Source organism: Lampetra fluviatilis, chromosome 52 (assembly GCF_964198595.1).
Source record: "Lampetra fluviatilis chromosome 52, kcLamFluv1.1, whole genome shotgun sequence".
Taxonomy (NCBI): Eukaryota; Metazoa; Chordata; class Hyperoartia; order Petromyzontiformes; family Petromyzontidae; genus Lampetra; species Lampetra fluviatilis.
This window is the reverse complement of record NC_136326.1, coordinates 1,556,663-1,572,814: the sequence shown is the minus strand read 5'-3', so window position 1 is coordinate 1,572,814 and position 16,152 is coordinate 1,556,663. Positions and strand designations below refer to the sequence as shown.

Here is a 16,152-nt window from a genome sequence, read left to right as displayed (position 1 = left end):
GTGTTTTGTTCAAAAATTTTAACCAGAAATTAAAAATACGGTTTCCCTTGACGAAAAAAAGTTGTCGAATTTCACATCAACAGAGCTCTGTGCCTTGACTAATTGTTTAGGATATCAAATTAATTCCACGAGTCTGTATGTAGACTCCTATGTAGGAAAAACGATTTCAATCGCCAAACAAAAAATAAGGGGTTAAAGGAAAGCTGAACTTCAAAAGTGTCGTGCTCTAATTATAAATGTTGTGGATTTACTCTCCAACACACCGGTATGCTGTACTAGTAACGAATTGGCACGTTTTTGTTTACGTGACAAATCTTGGGCTTGTTTGTGGTGGCGAGTTTAATGGCACATTTATATTTACGCGATCTAACCCAATAATCCTCTTGTGGACAATTTTGGTATTGAAAACCTGTTGTAAAACTTAACTACTTTTATTTTACCAGGTAAGACCCACGAGCTCTTTTTTCAGAAGTGACCTGGCCACAAATGAGAGCTTAACGAAGTGGTGTATCATCGTGTGGAATTGTATTGCAGCCAAATACTCTAAACGCACGTTTCTAAATGTGGAGGGAAAAACCGGAGGAAAAAAATCACACGACCACAGGGAGAACATGCAAACTACAAATATCCAAGCGTCAGGGTTGGGATCGAACCCACAACATTCTATATACCAGGCGAGGTAGTTAACATCTCTCCACCGTGGCGCCCCTTGAAGGACAAGGAGAAATGTTGGAGTACAATGATTGATTAGATATTCCAACGCTGCAAGATGATATGCATACTTTTTTTTGGCCATCTAGGTAAGGGTGTAGCGATGATTTCAAGTGAGGGGGGGTGAAGAGAATATTGGCCAGGATTTGAATGATTTTATTCACGTCGCCTGCCCGCCAGCTCACTCGCTGTCTCGTCCGCAGTTCAACCTGCACCTGACGGGCGACATCCACGCCATCACCGCGGCCAACAACCTGCTAGCCGCCGCCATCGACGCTCGCATCTTCCACGAAAGCACGCAGACGGACAAGGTGAGCACGCGCGTGGGGGAGGGCGAGGGGGGTCGGAGGGCGAGGGGGGTGGAGGGCGAGGGGGGTGGAGGGCGAGGGGGGTGGAGGGCGAGGGGGGTGGAGGGCGAGGGGGGTGGAGGACGAGGGGGGTGGAGGGCGAGGGGGGTGGAGGGCGAGGGGGTGGAGGGCGAGGGGGTGGAGGGCGGGGGGGTCGGAGGGCGGGGGGGTCGGAGGGCGGGGGGGGTCGGAGGGCGAGGGGCGTCGGAGGGCGAGGGGGGTGGGCGACCTATCAGCAGGCCTGGCTTTTTATACGTTCAGCGATCTTTTATACGCTGTAGTTAATGCTTCAACAAGTTAGGAAAAGGCATGCAAATGCATGTATGCGTGGGTTGTTATGGAGTGTAATGTAATGCTTTCCAAAGTGCGTGTGTCTTCAGGAGTATTTCATCCGCACAGATTGCTTCCTCAGTACAGAAGCCATCTGTGTTTTTAAGGAAGTAACAAAGTTATTTTTTGTATCACTTTTGTCACATTCGAGCTTTAAGTACCAGCAATCATTGGGTTTTAATGCAATGAGACGAGGACCTATGTAGCAGGGCTTGTGAGAAAGGGGCTTCCATTGGGTGTGTGTGGGTGGGTAAGAAACAATTCAAGGTATGGGCCTCCGAAATTGTCCTGTGATGTCCTCTTACCATCCTCTAACATTGGGTGATGTGACGCTTTATACTCTGAACCACGTCCATTCTCGAAGACAGTGGTTCTTAACCTAGGGTACGCACACCCACTAGGGGTGTGAGGTGCCCTTTCTGGGGGTGTGAGACATGGCCAGATTTTTTTAGAATGTTAATCACTGAAACACAAATTAAGCACAGGCACATAAGTACAACTACTTTGTTTTATCAAACCTATGCTTGTGTTGCAATCGAAACGTCGTGAGAATTTAATTGTTTTATTTTTATTATTTTATTATTTCCCTTCTACGTGACTTTACCGAAAGAACCAAGAATATGAATCCCTGCTGCAGTCACGAAAGCTTTAAATCGAAATTTAAACATTATTGTTTTAACGATTGAGAACCAAAGGGGTGCAAGGCTGCAGTAAATGTCAAGAATCGCTGCTCAAAGATGGCCTTGCTTCCATTCAGCTCTGTCCTTGATATCTTACTCGAACTTTGCATTGGATTATCCTCCCCAGTTGCATTACAATTGTTGTAATTGCTCGTGCGTGAAAGTGACGTCCGCGTCGTTCAAATTGTGTATGTACTTGAGCAGTTTAAGCAATCGGATGCAACAAGAGGTCCAAATGAATATGTAATAGTCTCGTGGTATACTACCAATATCGCGCTTGCAATATAATTGATAAAATGAAACACTTTTCCCAGTTCTCAACAAATGATTTAATATAATTTATACTGCCAACAGCATCCGCTATAGGTGCTTGCAGAATGTAGTGGTTGTGGAAGTACCTAAATGAATTGTTATTCCAGAGTAGGAACACAAGTAAAACATTTAAACACAGTACCTTAGCGGAAACAAGACATGGCATTTACCAAACACAGTAAATATGTCAAACATAGATTTATTTACCTTTATGCATGCTGCTAAATGGACGTTAATCAGATGCAGTAGCTACTCGTCGCCTTTTAAAGGTGGCTTTGATCTCCTCTGCCATTTCATCCCCACGTGTTTTCTTCAAAGGCCCTCTTTGCACGTCTGGTGCCTTTGCAAAAAGGGAGTCGAGCCTTCTCTCCAATTCAGCAAGCGCGACTGAAGGTAAGAAAGTGCATCGGTTATATTCCGTGTTTATTCCAACGTTATGTGGTACATTCCGACGTTACGTAGTGCGTGTGTAGCTTCTGTGAAATAACAAATAATGCATCTCTAGGGTTTTGCATGGAAAATGAGTGATGGGGGAAATGGAATGAAACACATTGTGTGAATGCTAGGAATGAACTAATTCACAGTGTGATGTAAATGTGCAAAAATTTTCGTTTATGTTGAGTGACATTCTGTCGAGATGGTGCTATATTTCCCACATTTGAAGTTGAGACATTCAGTAAAATTGGTACCGTGCATAAATAAACATGTATCCGTTGGTAAATTAAATGTATTGGTTAGTTTGTGTGTACTTGAATGTTTGGTCATGGTGAACACCAGTAACAAGTTCTGTCTGAACATGTCCTGGGCTTCCCATTGGTTTGACTGAGAGATTCCTCGCTCTAAGTGTGGTGTGTCCGCATCACCTAAGTGGTGCTGCATTCATGCCAGGATTAACAGCTGCTGTTTTTTAACAGCACTCTTTTTTTCCCCCCCCAACAGTCTCTATGGCCATGCAGAGGAACCTTTGTTTTGTTGTGTGTGTTTACAGAAACTGAAAATAGATAAATTGGATCCGAATACACTCACGGATGAGGAGATCAAACGATTTGCACGCCTTGACATCGATCCCAACTCGATAACGTGGAATAGAGGTAATACAAACTAAACGCAGATCCGCCGTCATCCAGCACGCACAGATCTTGACGATTACTGAACAAAATACAGCAGTAACAACGATCGGGCGAGATGGCATCACAAAGTGTACCCTGTATTATCCAGATTATGATAATTATTTATCCCCCACCTCCCCCCGTGAATTTGAATGCAAAAATTGGTGGTGCGTCTTATTATCCTGTACCTACGTGTGTGTGACCAGATTAGTGCCCAGATATTGACACTCGACACAGATTTTGTGTGTGTCTAGCTTTTGGGAGGGTCTTATAATCCGGATAATATGGTAATGCAGTAAAGGGTTGGCAACTTTTTTCAGTGCAGTTAGTGATGCTGCCTCAACATCTTATTTAAATGTATTTGTGATTGCCACTCCACATCTTCGTGTTATGATTTTGCACAATAATGTTTAATTATAGTTGTTTAATTGTAGTTTAACATCCCATGCTAATTTGGTGAACAATTATTGCAATGAATAATGGTTGAATGTTTTTCTTACATTTATTTTATACTAAAAATGTGAAATTATGAACATACTAAAAATACTGTACACATTTTGGTAACATCTCTATGAAGCTTAAATCGTAGATGCGTTTAACATAAAGCTACCACATTTCTCAGAGGCTCAACAAGGATACGTGGTGGATAATGAGTCGAGCGTGGAGCTGTATAAATGTGAAGCAGGACTACATTCTGACCTTGGAAAACGCTTTAGGACACGGCGATAGCCTTTCTGAAACCCGGGACTGTCCCAGCCAACCTAGGACATTTGATAGCTTTAGTTTAACATATTTCTTCTTGCTAAGTGGGTTTATAATCTCCGGATCGTAGTACAATCTTTACTATAAGTATGTTTTTTTTTTTAGTGATGGACACCAATGATCGCTTTCTGCGCAAGATCACAATTGGAAAGGCTCCGACAGAGAATGGGATGGTTCGGGAGGTACGTGCGTATGTACGAGCTTAAAGCAACGTTGTCTCTACCCGTGGCATGGATACTGTGCAGGAAAAATTGCGAACATGCGCCGGGCAGGTCAATGCCACGTTGCGGCGACAAACACTCGAATACAAAACATGAAACAAAATGCCTTGCTAACAGTTTGCCTACCACAGCTTCGTTTTCCTGGGCTGCTGGGTGTGGCTCCTTCAGCTAAACTAAAACTTTAAACTAATAAACTATTTTACCAGGTAAGGCCCACTGAGTTATATCGCTATTTTTCAGAAGCGACGTAGCCACAAATTATAGCTCAATGAAGTGGCTTATTGCGTGGAAATTTCTAGCAGCCACATACTCCAAAAGCATGTTTGTAATTGTCAAGGGGAAAATCGGTGGACCCGGAGAAAAATCCACCTGACCACGGGGAGAACATGCAAACTTCAAATATACAGACGGCAGGGTCGGGATTGAACTCACGACATCCTGCATACCAGGCGAGGGAGTTAACAGCTCGTGTCCTTTTGTGCGCATCTCCCGCTCCTGCCGCAGACCCAGTTCGACATTGCGGTGTCGAGTGAGATCATGGCGATCCTGGCCCTCGCCACCAGCCTGGGCGACATGCGCGAGCGTCTGGTCCGCATGGTGGTGGCGACGAGCCGCGGCGGGGAACCCGTCACCGCAGAGGACCTGGTACGTAGGGGAGCCGCAGTCTGATTTTAAAACGGATACGATGTCAAATTTCACGATACGACATGATGTACGTTTTCACAATACAATGTAAGTTTATATGAAATAAAATGTCGTGCTACAACATAATGTGCGTTTTCACAATACAATGTAAGTTTATGCGATGTTAAATTTCACGATATAACATGATGTACGTTTTCACGATGCTAATGTAAATTTATACGATATAAAGTTTTCACGACGCAAGATGATGTGCGTTTTCACGATACAATGTACAATCTATACAATATCAGTATTCATGGCAAGACGTGCTGCTAGCTGGCCATGTGCCGTGGCTGAGCCTGCCAGATATGTGGTGGCTTTAAATTTATGTTGAACTTGTTTTGCACCGTACGTAGCCAACCGTGCTAATCGGAGGTGTCTTGAACTTTGTGCCATGCATGCCTGTCTTTGTTGCAGGGTGTGAGCGGAGCCCTCACGGTGCTCATGAAGGAGGCCATCAAACCCAACCTCATGCAGACACTGGAGGTGAGGCCCCCACTTTGCCGGAATACGCCATTCACAGCACTCCTCTAATGGGACTGTTGGCATTGCCTCGCCCGTCACTTCTTGTTAAACGAAGATGCAGTACGAGAAACGAGCGTCGCTCGACTTCTTGACGCGTTGGCTACTTTGAGTCTCTTAATCGGGCCCGACACGAGTTTGAAGCTTTGTTGGTGAGAAAAAAACATGTTGACATCACGATCGGATGCTCTGTGCCCATTAAGGATCACTAGAGTGCCACAGTGGTGCTTTTGACCATGTCTCATTCGAGAAGCTTTAGACTTGTCACAAACAACAACGACAACAACAGCCGCCATTCACCCTAAAATGACGGTGATGTCGCCGCAGCACTTGCGCCAGGTTCTAAGGTGCAATTTAAAGGCCACGTGAAGTGTCAAAGGCTTGCTGCCAGGAGGTCACGGGATCAGACCCCCCCCCCCTTTCACAGGTGCTATGGGTTAACTGACCGCTATGACTGGGAGTTGTACGAGGCAGCTCGGGACACAGGCTAGGTGCGTATCCGCAAGAGCCGGTTTTTTGTGGGGGGTTGCGTTTCTTGTCCGACGACGCACGTGCGTCCGTGGCCTCCGCAGGGAAGCCCGGTGTTCGTTCACGCGGGCCCCTTTGCCAACATCGCCCACGGCAACTCCTCGGTGCTGGCCGACAAGATCGCCCTCAAGCTGGTGGGAGAGCAGGGCTTTGTCGGTACGCGCCCCAGTTTTTATCTCCCTCACGAGCTAGGCACCAGCTGGTTGCACAGCTCCCAGTAAAGTTACGTCATGTGTTTTTTTTTCTTTAAGGTTTTTTTTCTTTCAGGTTTTTTTCTTTAAGGTTTTTATAGACCAAGGTCATCAAAGCTCACCAAAGCTCACCGCAATTCCCGTAGGTCATAGGTCCCTTACTCCGTTGATGACATTATCTTAGTGGCTGTGACTAATTCACAGATTTTACAAATGTGTATGTCGCACGAGCACCCAGCTCACCATCATTTAAATTCTAGTCATTGTGTTGGCTTTGGAAAGCCATTCTTTGGCGTCTGGGGTCGTCCAGATGTTATAGTATTTGTACCTCCTGCAGAAGCACATGTGTTGTGTAGTAACTCCTGACACTCAGGAGGCTTGTAGAGGAAGACTGAGACGAGGATTCTTACATAGGGCCGCTTTTTGTTTACACACTTTTACACACTCTTACACACTCTTACACACTCTTACACACTCTGTTTATATTCTCTACACTCGACGCTTACACCCGTCATGGTGCACGTCAGAACTCTGTCCTCTACGCGGACATCCCTCAACTATCTCCGCCCCGGTACGGCTTCCCCTATGTCTATCACCTCATCTGCCCGGGCGGGGGCTCTCCCATCACCGCCCGGCGACGAGGTGAGACCTCTACATCTCTAGCCCTTCTTCGGCGGCAGCTGGGATGTCTTCCACGCAGGCTGTCGTTCCCCTCACTCTCTCACTCCCCTATGGCGACCACCTCACTCTCCCCACGGCGACCCCGCCCTCGTCCCAGGGTCCCCCTTAAGTACCCCACTGCCTCGATGACATGACGTCATCACATCACGTCATCCCACTCCTCTACAGATGACATGACGTCATCCCACTACTCCTCTACACATGTTTGGCAGAAATCGGTCATGTGAAATATGGGTTGCATTTCGCCGCAGTCACAATTAGGTGACTCCTAATATCCACTTATGGAGGCTCGCAGAGATGCACATTAATACTCATAGACTCACACGGAGGCCTATACTATACAAAGTAATCTGGTGTGTGTGTGTGTGTGATGGATAGCACTTCACTGGCATCGCAAATTGAACAGCTACACTTACGGAGATTTACGGAGACTCGCATAGACTCGGACCCAGAGATTTGCATATCCACAGACTCGCACAGAGCCCCAATACTGTACATTACAATGTGATATGACTATAAACTTCTTAGTTGCACATTGGAGGAAAGCAGCTACACCATTCCAAACGGCTATGAATGAATGTTGAACGGCGATCGGTGATGTGTACATCTCAGTGACGGAGGCTGGCTTTGGGTCCGACATCGGAATGGAGAAATTCTTCAACATCAAGTGCCGCCTGTCGGGCCTCTACCCCGATGCCGCGGTGCTGGTGGTCACCGTGCGGGCCCTCAAGATGCACGGCGGAGGCCCCATTGTGGTTGCTGGGCAGCCCCTGCCTGAGGAGTACACCAAGGAGGTGAGCGCGGGTGGGGGGGGGGGGCGTGGTGGGGGGAGGGAGGCCTTTGAAGAGTCGCAGGAGAGGCGGGCATTGTAAAGGTCAGCCAAGCCAAAGCGGCACACGTCACCTTGAGCATTTTTACAGGTGTTGATGGTGGAGTGAAGTGGTGGCGCTGTGCACCCAGTGGCCTAGGGCTTGAGTACAGAACGGCATATGCAGTTGTAGAATTGGTGAGTCCGGTTTAAGGGGACACTTGTTATAACTCCAATTCAAGAAGGGAGTAAAAACCATTTAGATTCCTTAAGAGATCTTTAGGGGTGGTCAGGACCAGTTCCCTGCCATGCCTAAACCTATGTGGCAAGTGATAACTGAACTGGTCGAACAACCCCCCCACCTCCCACCCGACCCCACCCACATGTCCCTTCACCAACCCCACTGACCAGCGTGGTGAAGTACGGTCAAACAACATCCATGACCATCGTGGCATGTGGGACTCCTTCATCGAGCACTGCATCGACAAAGGGCTGACATTTTTATTTGAACGGTGCTTTACATGGATGTGGCTTTTTCATATCAGAAGTTGCCCCGTAGCCTTCCCCGTTCTCCACCAGTGCAATGTAAACTTCATTTGCTTTTATCAGACTTGTGCATCTGCAACAAGATGTGCTTTGTAATCTGACTTGTATTGTAATTTTAAGTTTGATTCTTTCTTCCCCAACAGAATTTAGAGCTGGTTAAGAATGGATGTTGCAACCTTCACAAGCACATTGAGATTATCCGTCTGTTTGGTGTGCCCGTCGTCGTCGCTGTCAACATGTTCACGTAAGAGACGTCTCCTAACCTTTGCTAGAATGTACTTGTACAGGTGACGCTCATGAGCAAAAAAAAAAAAATCTTGAACATTACTTAAACCTAACTCCCCTTTTTTGTCTTTTTCAATCAGTGTCCGTTATTGGACTAAACGTTATTTGGATATTGTAGGATGGATAACAATTATAATATCTACTTGCAAAAAAACCGGATGCTGCTTGTGATCAGGATAAAGTTGTGCTTATTGTGTTGAATAACTAACTAGCTTTTGTGAATATGTTATATGTGTAGCTAAGCTATGCCTGAAGGATTCTATCCAAGCTTTTGTGAATATGTTATACGTGTAGCTAAGCTATGACTGAAGGATTCTATCCAAGCGCAGATTGTAAAAACACCTGATGCACAGCACATGATGCCAGTAGCAGCTTAAAAACATATTTCAATTAATTTTTATAAATTGAATACTTGCTCAACGTATTGACAGCAAAACTGGGAAATTTAATGCAAATACATTATAACATACATCTGTAAGAATCGTACATTCTTCATTGGCAGTAAGTGATCCGATTTGTAAAATGAAACTTCATATTGACAAACTAAACTATAATCCATAATAGAGGTTTTTGGGTTAGATCGCGTAAATATATAAATGTGTCGTTAAAACCCGCCACCACCCGACACAGCCAACTAGCAAGGGTTGTCACGTAAACAGAACATGCCAATTCGTCACTAGTACAGCACTAACCGGTGTGTTGGAGAGCCAAGCCACAACATTTACAAACTGAGTACGACGTTTCGCCAGTAATTACAACTAGCTTCACTAACTAAACTATTTATATTTTATCAGATCAGGCTCACTGAGCTGTATAGCCCTTTTTCAGAAGGAACCTGGCCACAAATTATAGCTCAACGAAGTGGCTTATCACGTGGAAATGTATAGTAGACAAATAGTCTAAACGCATGTTCATTCTAAATGTGCAGGGAAAAAACGGAGGACCTGGATAAAAATCTGCATGACCACGAGAATAGAGACATGCAAACTCCAAATATACAGCAGCAGGCATCAGGGTTGGAATCGAACCCACGACCTCCTGTATACCAGGCGAGGTAGTTAACATCTCGCCACGGTGGCCCCCCTTTGACAGCGATGGCAGTGATGACGCTCTAGCGGGCGCGGTCTTGGCGTGGTGTTGTCGTCGGAAACGTGCGATCGCAGCACTGACACGGACGCGGAGCTGGACGTGGTGCGGGAGTTAGCGCTGGTAGCCGGCGCCTCCGACGTGGTGCGCTGCACCCACTGGGCCGAGGGCGGCAAGGGAGGCAGGGCCCTCGCCGAGGCCGTGCGGCAGGCCGCCCAGGAGTCGTTGACCGCCCCCAGCTTCCTCTACGACGTGCAGGTGAGTCCCGCCCGCGCGCCGCGGTACCGGCACACGGACCGCCCCGTAAGCACCGCTCCCTCGCAACCCGGCGAGATGGAAAGTTACACAAATCTCGATTATGCGATCCGCCAACCCTCGTCTCCAGCAGAGCGCTGGAGACTTCCGTGAACTTGAGCAGAATCGGAATTGGCAGTTAATTTCCCGAGGTCGAGCCCATTGAGCGCGTGTTGGGGTCTGTCCTGGTGCAGCTGCCCGTGGAGGAGAAGATCCGCGTCATCGCACAGAAGGTGTACGGCGCAGACGACATCTGCCTCTCGGAGGAGGCGCGCAGAAAGATCGAGCTCTACACCAAGCAGGTAGGGCATGGCTGGCGTGCATGTGTACCCTGTGTACAGCTGGTGGTGCATGTGCACTGTGTGTACAGCTGGTGGGCTAGCATGTGCACCGTGTGTACAGCTGGTGGGCTAGCATGTGTACTGTGTGGACAGCTGGTGTGCTAGCGTGTGTACCGTGTGTACAGCTGGTGGTGCGTGTGCACCGTGTGTACAGCTGGTGCTGCAATGTTCACTGTGTGTACAGCTGGTGGGCTAGCGTGTGCATGTGTTACTGTGTACAGTGAGACAGGCAATTCATATCTAGCTGCACTGCCGATTTTCCTGCTTGTTCAAGTCCAGGTTTATTTTCCTTCGGCTGTCTGTGATCTTGCGACGTCACACATCACCCGCAGTGTGACGTTATCTCGTTGCGCGTCTCGAAGCCTAACGATATTATTTCTCGTTAAATAGTTCCGATGGCAAACGGCCGTTGGTAACCATCACAGAGCCCATGCATATGGATGATTTTTCTTCCCTGTTTTTAGTATGTTCGCATCTTCTTGTCTGTGTGTGCGGTAGCATAGCGGTAGTGGAGCAGTTAGTTCCCTGCACTACGAACCCAGCAACCAGCGTTCGATTCCCGCTCGCAGAGAACACCGGTGACGATTATCTGAACCGGTCCTGGGCATCCCTTTGGTCCACTCAGCCTCAAATGAGTACCTGGCGCGGTGTGTGAACATCACCACCCGGGGAGACAAAGGCCGCCTGGCGTGGTGTTGGCCACGCACCCCCTCGTGCGCCGTGCCGACCTTCGCAGGCGCGACTCTAACGGCACTTGCCCCTACAAGTCTGTTAAGGCTACACGGGCGATCTTCGTCTTTGTGTTTCCCCAGGGCTTTGCCGAGCTGCCCATCTGCATGGCCAAGACGCACCTGTCGCTGTCTCATCAGCCCGAGCTGAAGGGCGTCCCCAAGGGGTTCGTGCTGCCCATTCGCGACGTGCGTGCCAGCGTGGGGGCCGGCTTCCTCTACCCGCTCGTCGGCACGGTGAGCGCACAAAGACAAAGATCCCCCCCCCCCCCACCCCGTATAGCCTGAACAGAATTTTGGGGCAATTGCTGGTTAGCCGAGCACCTTTTGAAGGCAACTACACATGAGCGCACGCCTCGATCAATCACATCAAGGGCTATTGCCCTTTATGAAAACATAAGAATAGGTTTTACCCTTTCTGGCAATAAAACAGGAGGTGTTAAGATGTTCAAACGCCATATAGAAACCTTTTGGCAAGGAATCAAGTCTGCATCAACACAAGTACTTGTGGTGAACATGCAAACACACATGTTCTGATAATATATGCATTGTCTTTGAAACTGATTGGCCTACACCAGAAACGGTCTTCAGCCTTCTTTAGGGCCTAGTCAGACCAGAGAACGCCAAAATGCGAACAGAGTGATGTGTTAGGTTGAAAATATTCCACTCTGGTACTTTATTCGTGCAGCTTAAGGTGTTTGTGGTGATGCGTGAATATCGTTTGTGGGCCATATCGATGTGGTAGGCCTCGTGTTGGCCATTAGCCGTTATGAAATGAAGTCGCAGGCCTTACCCGGCCCACTGGCCATCGGTTCGTCAATTCTGCTTTGGCCTGTATGCTCGCGAATAATTCGCAGAATTAGTGAATATAGATTGTCATGTGCATCATGTTAAGTGTATCATGAGCTCGTAATTCATGAGCTTAAACATTTGCAATTCGTTACATTTTCAGTGTTAACATGATTTCAAAATCAAGTTTGCTTTTTAAGGGGGGGAATTAAATTTGGTTAATTTCGTTAAAAAACATTCCAAAGTGGATAGGATGATTACATATGGGTACGTCTTTTAAATGTACTTGCAATAAATGCATTTAGAACACAGTTTCATGAATGGCACGGGGATATGAGCTCTGTGTGTGGACAAATCCCATCCAATCACAGACTGATCTAATCAGTGCCTCACTGAAAACAACACGTAATATACAACATCACTTTATATTAAAGTGTACTCTACAATTGGCTGATGGGCCCGTTAAAAAAAGACATTTCTGTTTTGAAAGAAGGCAAGCTGCTCACCTCAACTGAATATATCGGGGGGGGGGGTATTTTTATTACGCTAACATTCTTGTTGTATGTTTGTACGCTGACCTTTCACACTGTATGTAGCCAACCGTGTTAATCGGCGGTGTTCCTGTAAACCCAGCGGCGGGCGGCAATGTTCTTGGACGTAGCTCGTTTTTCTCTTCTTCAGATGATGACCATGCCAGGGCTACCCACAAGGCCGTGCTTCTATGACATCGACATCGACGTGGCCACGGGGAAAATCGACGGACTCTTCTAAGGTTACCGTCACGAACTGCTGCTCTTGTTACCACACCTCCCCCTGCCAACTTTGTTTTTCTGTTAAACAAACACGCGTGCTGGGTGCCAAGCACATGTCTTCCTGATTGGGTGGGCTACACGAGTTGTAACAGATGCCTGCTGCTGCGCATGGTAAAAGATCGAGAGCAGAATTTATTGTTTAATTTTTTACGTTCAACACAGAACCCCAACACAGAACTGCACTTGGTTTACAAGTAGCTGCAAACGCATGCAATTTCGTGTTTTTTTGCAGCCGTTCTGATGAGATGTTAACTCCTTCGCCTGGTATACAGGAGGTCGTGGGTTGGATTGTGACCCTGACGATGCCTGCATGTTTTCCCCATGGTCGTGTGGATTTTTCTCCAGCTCCTCCGTCTTTTCCCTCCACATTTAGAAACATGCCTCTCCAGTATTTGGCTGCTATAAGTTTCCTCATGATAAGCTACTTTGTTGAGCTATCATTTATGGCCAGGTCGCTTCTGAAAAAGAGCTATATAGCTCAGTGGGTCTTACCTGGTAAAATAAAAATTGTTTATTGATAATAAAGGATTTTTGGGTTTGATCGCATACGTATCAACGTTCTAGATTTGAAGTTTTCGTGACTGCAAGGATCCATACTCTTTGGTTCTTTTGGTAAAGTCACGTAGGTGAAATTTTTTTTGTAATAAAATGAAAATAACTAAATTAAATCACGACGTTTCGGAGGCAACACAAGCTTCTGTCATCAGGTGGAACGGCCACAGCAAAATTACTACTCCACCTGATGTGACGGAAGCTTGTGTTGCCTCCGAAACGTCGTGATTTAATTAAGTTATTTTCATTTTATTCTTTTTTTTCATCTACGTGACAGCCAACCAGTAAGGTTTGTCGCATAAACTAAACGTTCCAATTAGTTACTACTTTAGCCAACCGGGTGTGGTGGAGAGTAAATCCACAAGCTTTACAATTTGAGTGACGTTTCGCTGGTAATTACATGCAGCATCATCGGGCGATTTTTCCAGAATAGTTTATACTTGCGTGATCTAACCACGAAAAAACCTTTATTATGAATAATATCGGTCGCAAAAGCCTGCGTGTCAAAAATAATTTGGTTTATATGAAGCGTACTCTTTGGTTTTTTCGGTAAAGTCACGAAGGTAGAAATTAAATAAATCACACGACGTTTCAATCGCAACACAAGCGACCGTCATCAGGTGGAACCGATACAGCAGGACAACTGCTGATGATGGTTGCTTGTGTTGCGATTGAAACGTCGTGACAATTGTATAGTTGTCCTGCTGTATCGGTTCCTCCTGATGATGGTCGCTTGTATTGCGATCGAAACGTCGTGATTTATTTGATTTCTACCCACGTGACTTTACCGAAAGAACCAAAGAGTTTGGATTCCTGCAGTCACGAAAGCTTCAAATCAAGATTATATGAAGCGTGTAATGAATGTCGGTGTTTAACTCGGACGTTTTCCCCCCCTCCCCTCTCTCCCCAGGTTCCTCTGTGCGCTGCGTGAACGTGCAGTGCTGGTGCCATGGTCCCACTTGCTTACAAAAACACACACGACCCCAATAAATGTTCCTCTTCGAGGTGGCAGAGTGGAGTAGGATGGCGATGAACCGGTGTGTTTGTTCTTGGTTCGAGGAATATAATTTGTGAGGTCAAAAAAAACGGTAGGATGAGAAAATCTCATTAAAATAAAAAAAGTGGGGAAATGTTTAAAAATTGTCCCTTTTAAAATGATTGCCGAAATTTGCTTAACTTATGTGTCGGGTGCCATCGTTTGTCAAGGCTTTGCTTGCTACAATTTAAAATCGGCATGTCCTCAGTGAATTTTTACAGCTGTCTTGTTTTCAAACGGCAGATTTATGGGAACACGTTAAACAAGACGCAATGCCTCTATAGATGTGACGTGGAACTTTAAGCACATCTGTTGTGATTCAGTAACGGTATAAAATAGCACTCTACACAGATACTTGAATACATTCACAACATGCACGGTGGCGACCTGCGTTGTAATTGAGGTACATTTATGATATGTGGGGTTAGGATAAAAAGGACCCCTGTCATCACTTTGTGTTGATTGTTATTCAACTTTGTTGCCTCGCAACCTCGTGCTAGCCACTTCAATAAATTACCTGTCTTGGTGTTGTCACCTCGTCATCACCTGTGTAACAAACACGATAAACAACTATTTTATTGACCAGGTAAAAAGCCCACTGAGCCTATGAGCTCTTGGTCAGAGGCGACCTGGCCAACACGTGATGCTAGCGCTTTGAAGTGGCTTCTATCATAATGTGTGGGAAGTTAAAGTTGCAGCCAAATAATCTCAATGCATGTCTTTAAAATGTGGAGGGAAACGCCGGGGGAGAAGCGGAGAACAATCCACGCGACCGCCACGGGGGAGAGAGAGAACAAGCAGACCAGAGGTCGCAAACGGGTTTTGATTCCTTACCCGTACCCGGCCGCACCAGGGTCGCAAATGGGTACCCATACCCGTACCCGGCCGGGTACGGGTACCCGTTCCCTACCAGTACCCTAACCGAAATGAGTGACAAACGGCTACTCACCAGTGACTCACGGCCTACCCGTACCCGGCCGCACCAGGGTCGCAAACGGCTATCGGGTAGGGTACGGGTATCGGGTACCCGGTTGCGACCTCTGACGCAGACTCCCAACTATACGACCAGGCGTCGTCAGGGTCCGGGATCGAACCCACGACCCTTCTGCATACTAGGCGAGGGAGACCACATCTCCTCGCCTAGTACCTTACTATTATCCCCTGTTCACAATGGGAAACGCAAAAGCATATGCAGGCGGCAAAGTTGTTTGTGGTGGGAGGTCGTGCGGGATTTGCGAGTTTTGCTGTTAACGCTTAAATGAGCCTTGCGCTGGTTTCTTTAAAGAGCCACAATACTGCCAGCTCCAATAAAAAGTTGAAATCGAAATGAAGTCTCGCGCCCCTTGTGAGATGTCGCGCACAGGCGTATCTGCTTGCTTTCAATTTGCCGCTTGTTTAACAGGGACGGCACATGTCGCTGTTTGCAAGCGCGCGCACGGCCACCTTGTCAGGCCACGGCTGATTGGGTGGCCCAAGATTTCGCAACTCTGAAGGGCTCCGGAGGAAAGAAGATTCAACAGTGACATCTGCCGCGCACTGCCTCTTGTACTCTGGTTTACTCTCCAAACGTTTTTTTATGGTGCCGTCAAAACGTCCCAATGCACGATCACTCTTTCAAACAAATCTGGAGACCCGGTCAGATTTTTTTTTTCAATCGATAAAGAAATCAATATTGTGTTTGATCAGCTTTCACTGGAACACATTACAATTTGGATGTATGTAGCAAAAGTGACGTTTCTCGGTGAACCCTTGCCTGGTTTTAAATGAAGGGACATCTGTGTGAAGTAGTATGCGCGT

General features: G+C 46.8%; 1 protein-coding gene across 3 annotated transcripts in view; it reads left to right on the top strand.

Moving 5' to 3' along the window:
- Window positions 1-15,682, top strand: part of MTHFD1 (methylenetetrahydrofolate dehydrogenase, cyclohydrolase and formyltetrahydrofolate synthetase 1) — a 37,085-nt gene extending 21,403 nt beyond the window's left edge. Inside the window, exons 14-27 of one of the 3 annotated variants that reach the window (XM_078878887.1) lie at window positions 915-1,022; window positions 2,699-2,773; window positions 3,369-3,471; window positions 4,357-4,433; window positions 4,977-5,117; window positions 5,574-5,642; window positions 6,251-6,362; window positions 7,691-7,872; window positions 8,576-8,676; window positions 9,881-10,061; window positions 10,292-10,399; window positions 11,251-11,403; window positions 12,637-12,727; window positions 14,230-15,682. In XM_078878887.1, coding sequence (XP_078735013.1) covers window positions 915-1,022; window positions 2,699-2,773; window positions 3,369-3,471; window positions 4,357-4,433; window positions 4,977-5,117; window positions 5,574-5,642; window positions 6,251-6,362; window positions 7,691-7,872; window positions 8,576-8,676; window positions 9,881-10,061; window positions 10,292-10,399; window positions 11,251-11,403; window positions 12,637-12,726 — 1,500 coding nt within the window. In that variant the 3' untranslated portion in view covers window position 12,727; window positions 14,230-15,682. Of the gene's footprint in view, window positions 1-914; window positions 1,023-2,698; window positions 2,774-3,368; window positions 3,472-4,356; window positions 4,434-4,976; window positions 5,118-5,573; window positions 5,643-6,250; window positions 6,363-7,690; window positions 7,873-8,575; window positions 8,677-9,880; window positions 10,062-10,291; window positions 10,400-11,250; window positions 11,404-12,636; window positions 12,728-14,229 lie in introns of those variants that run through there. The other 2 variants (XM_078878888.1, XM_078878889.1) reach the window with 2 other exon arrangements.
- The last annotated feature ends 470 nt before the right edge of the window (window positions 15,683-16,152 follow it).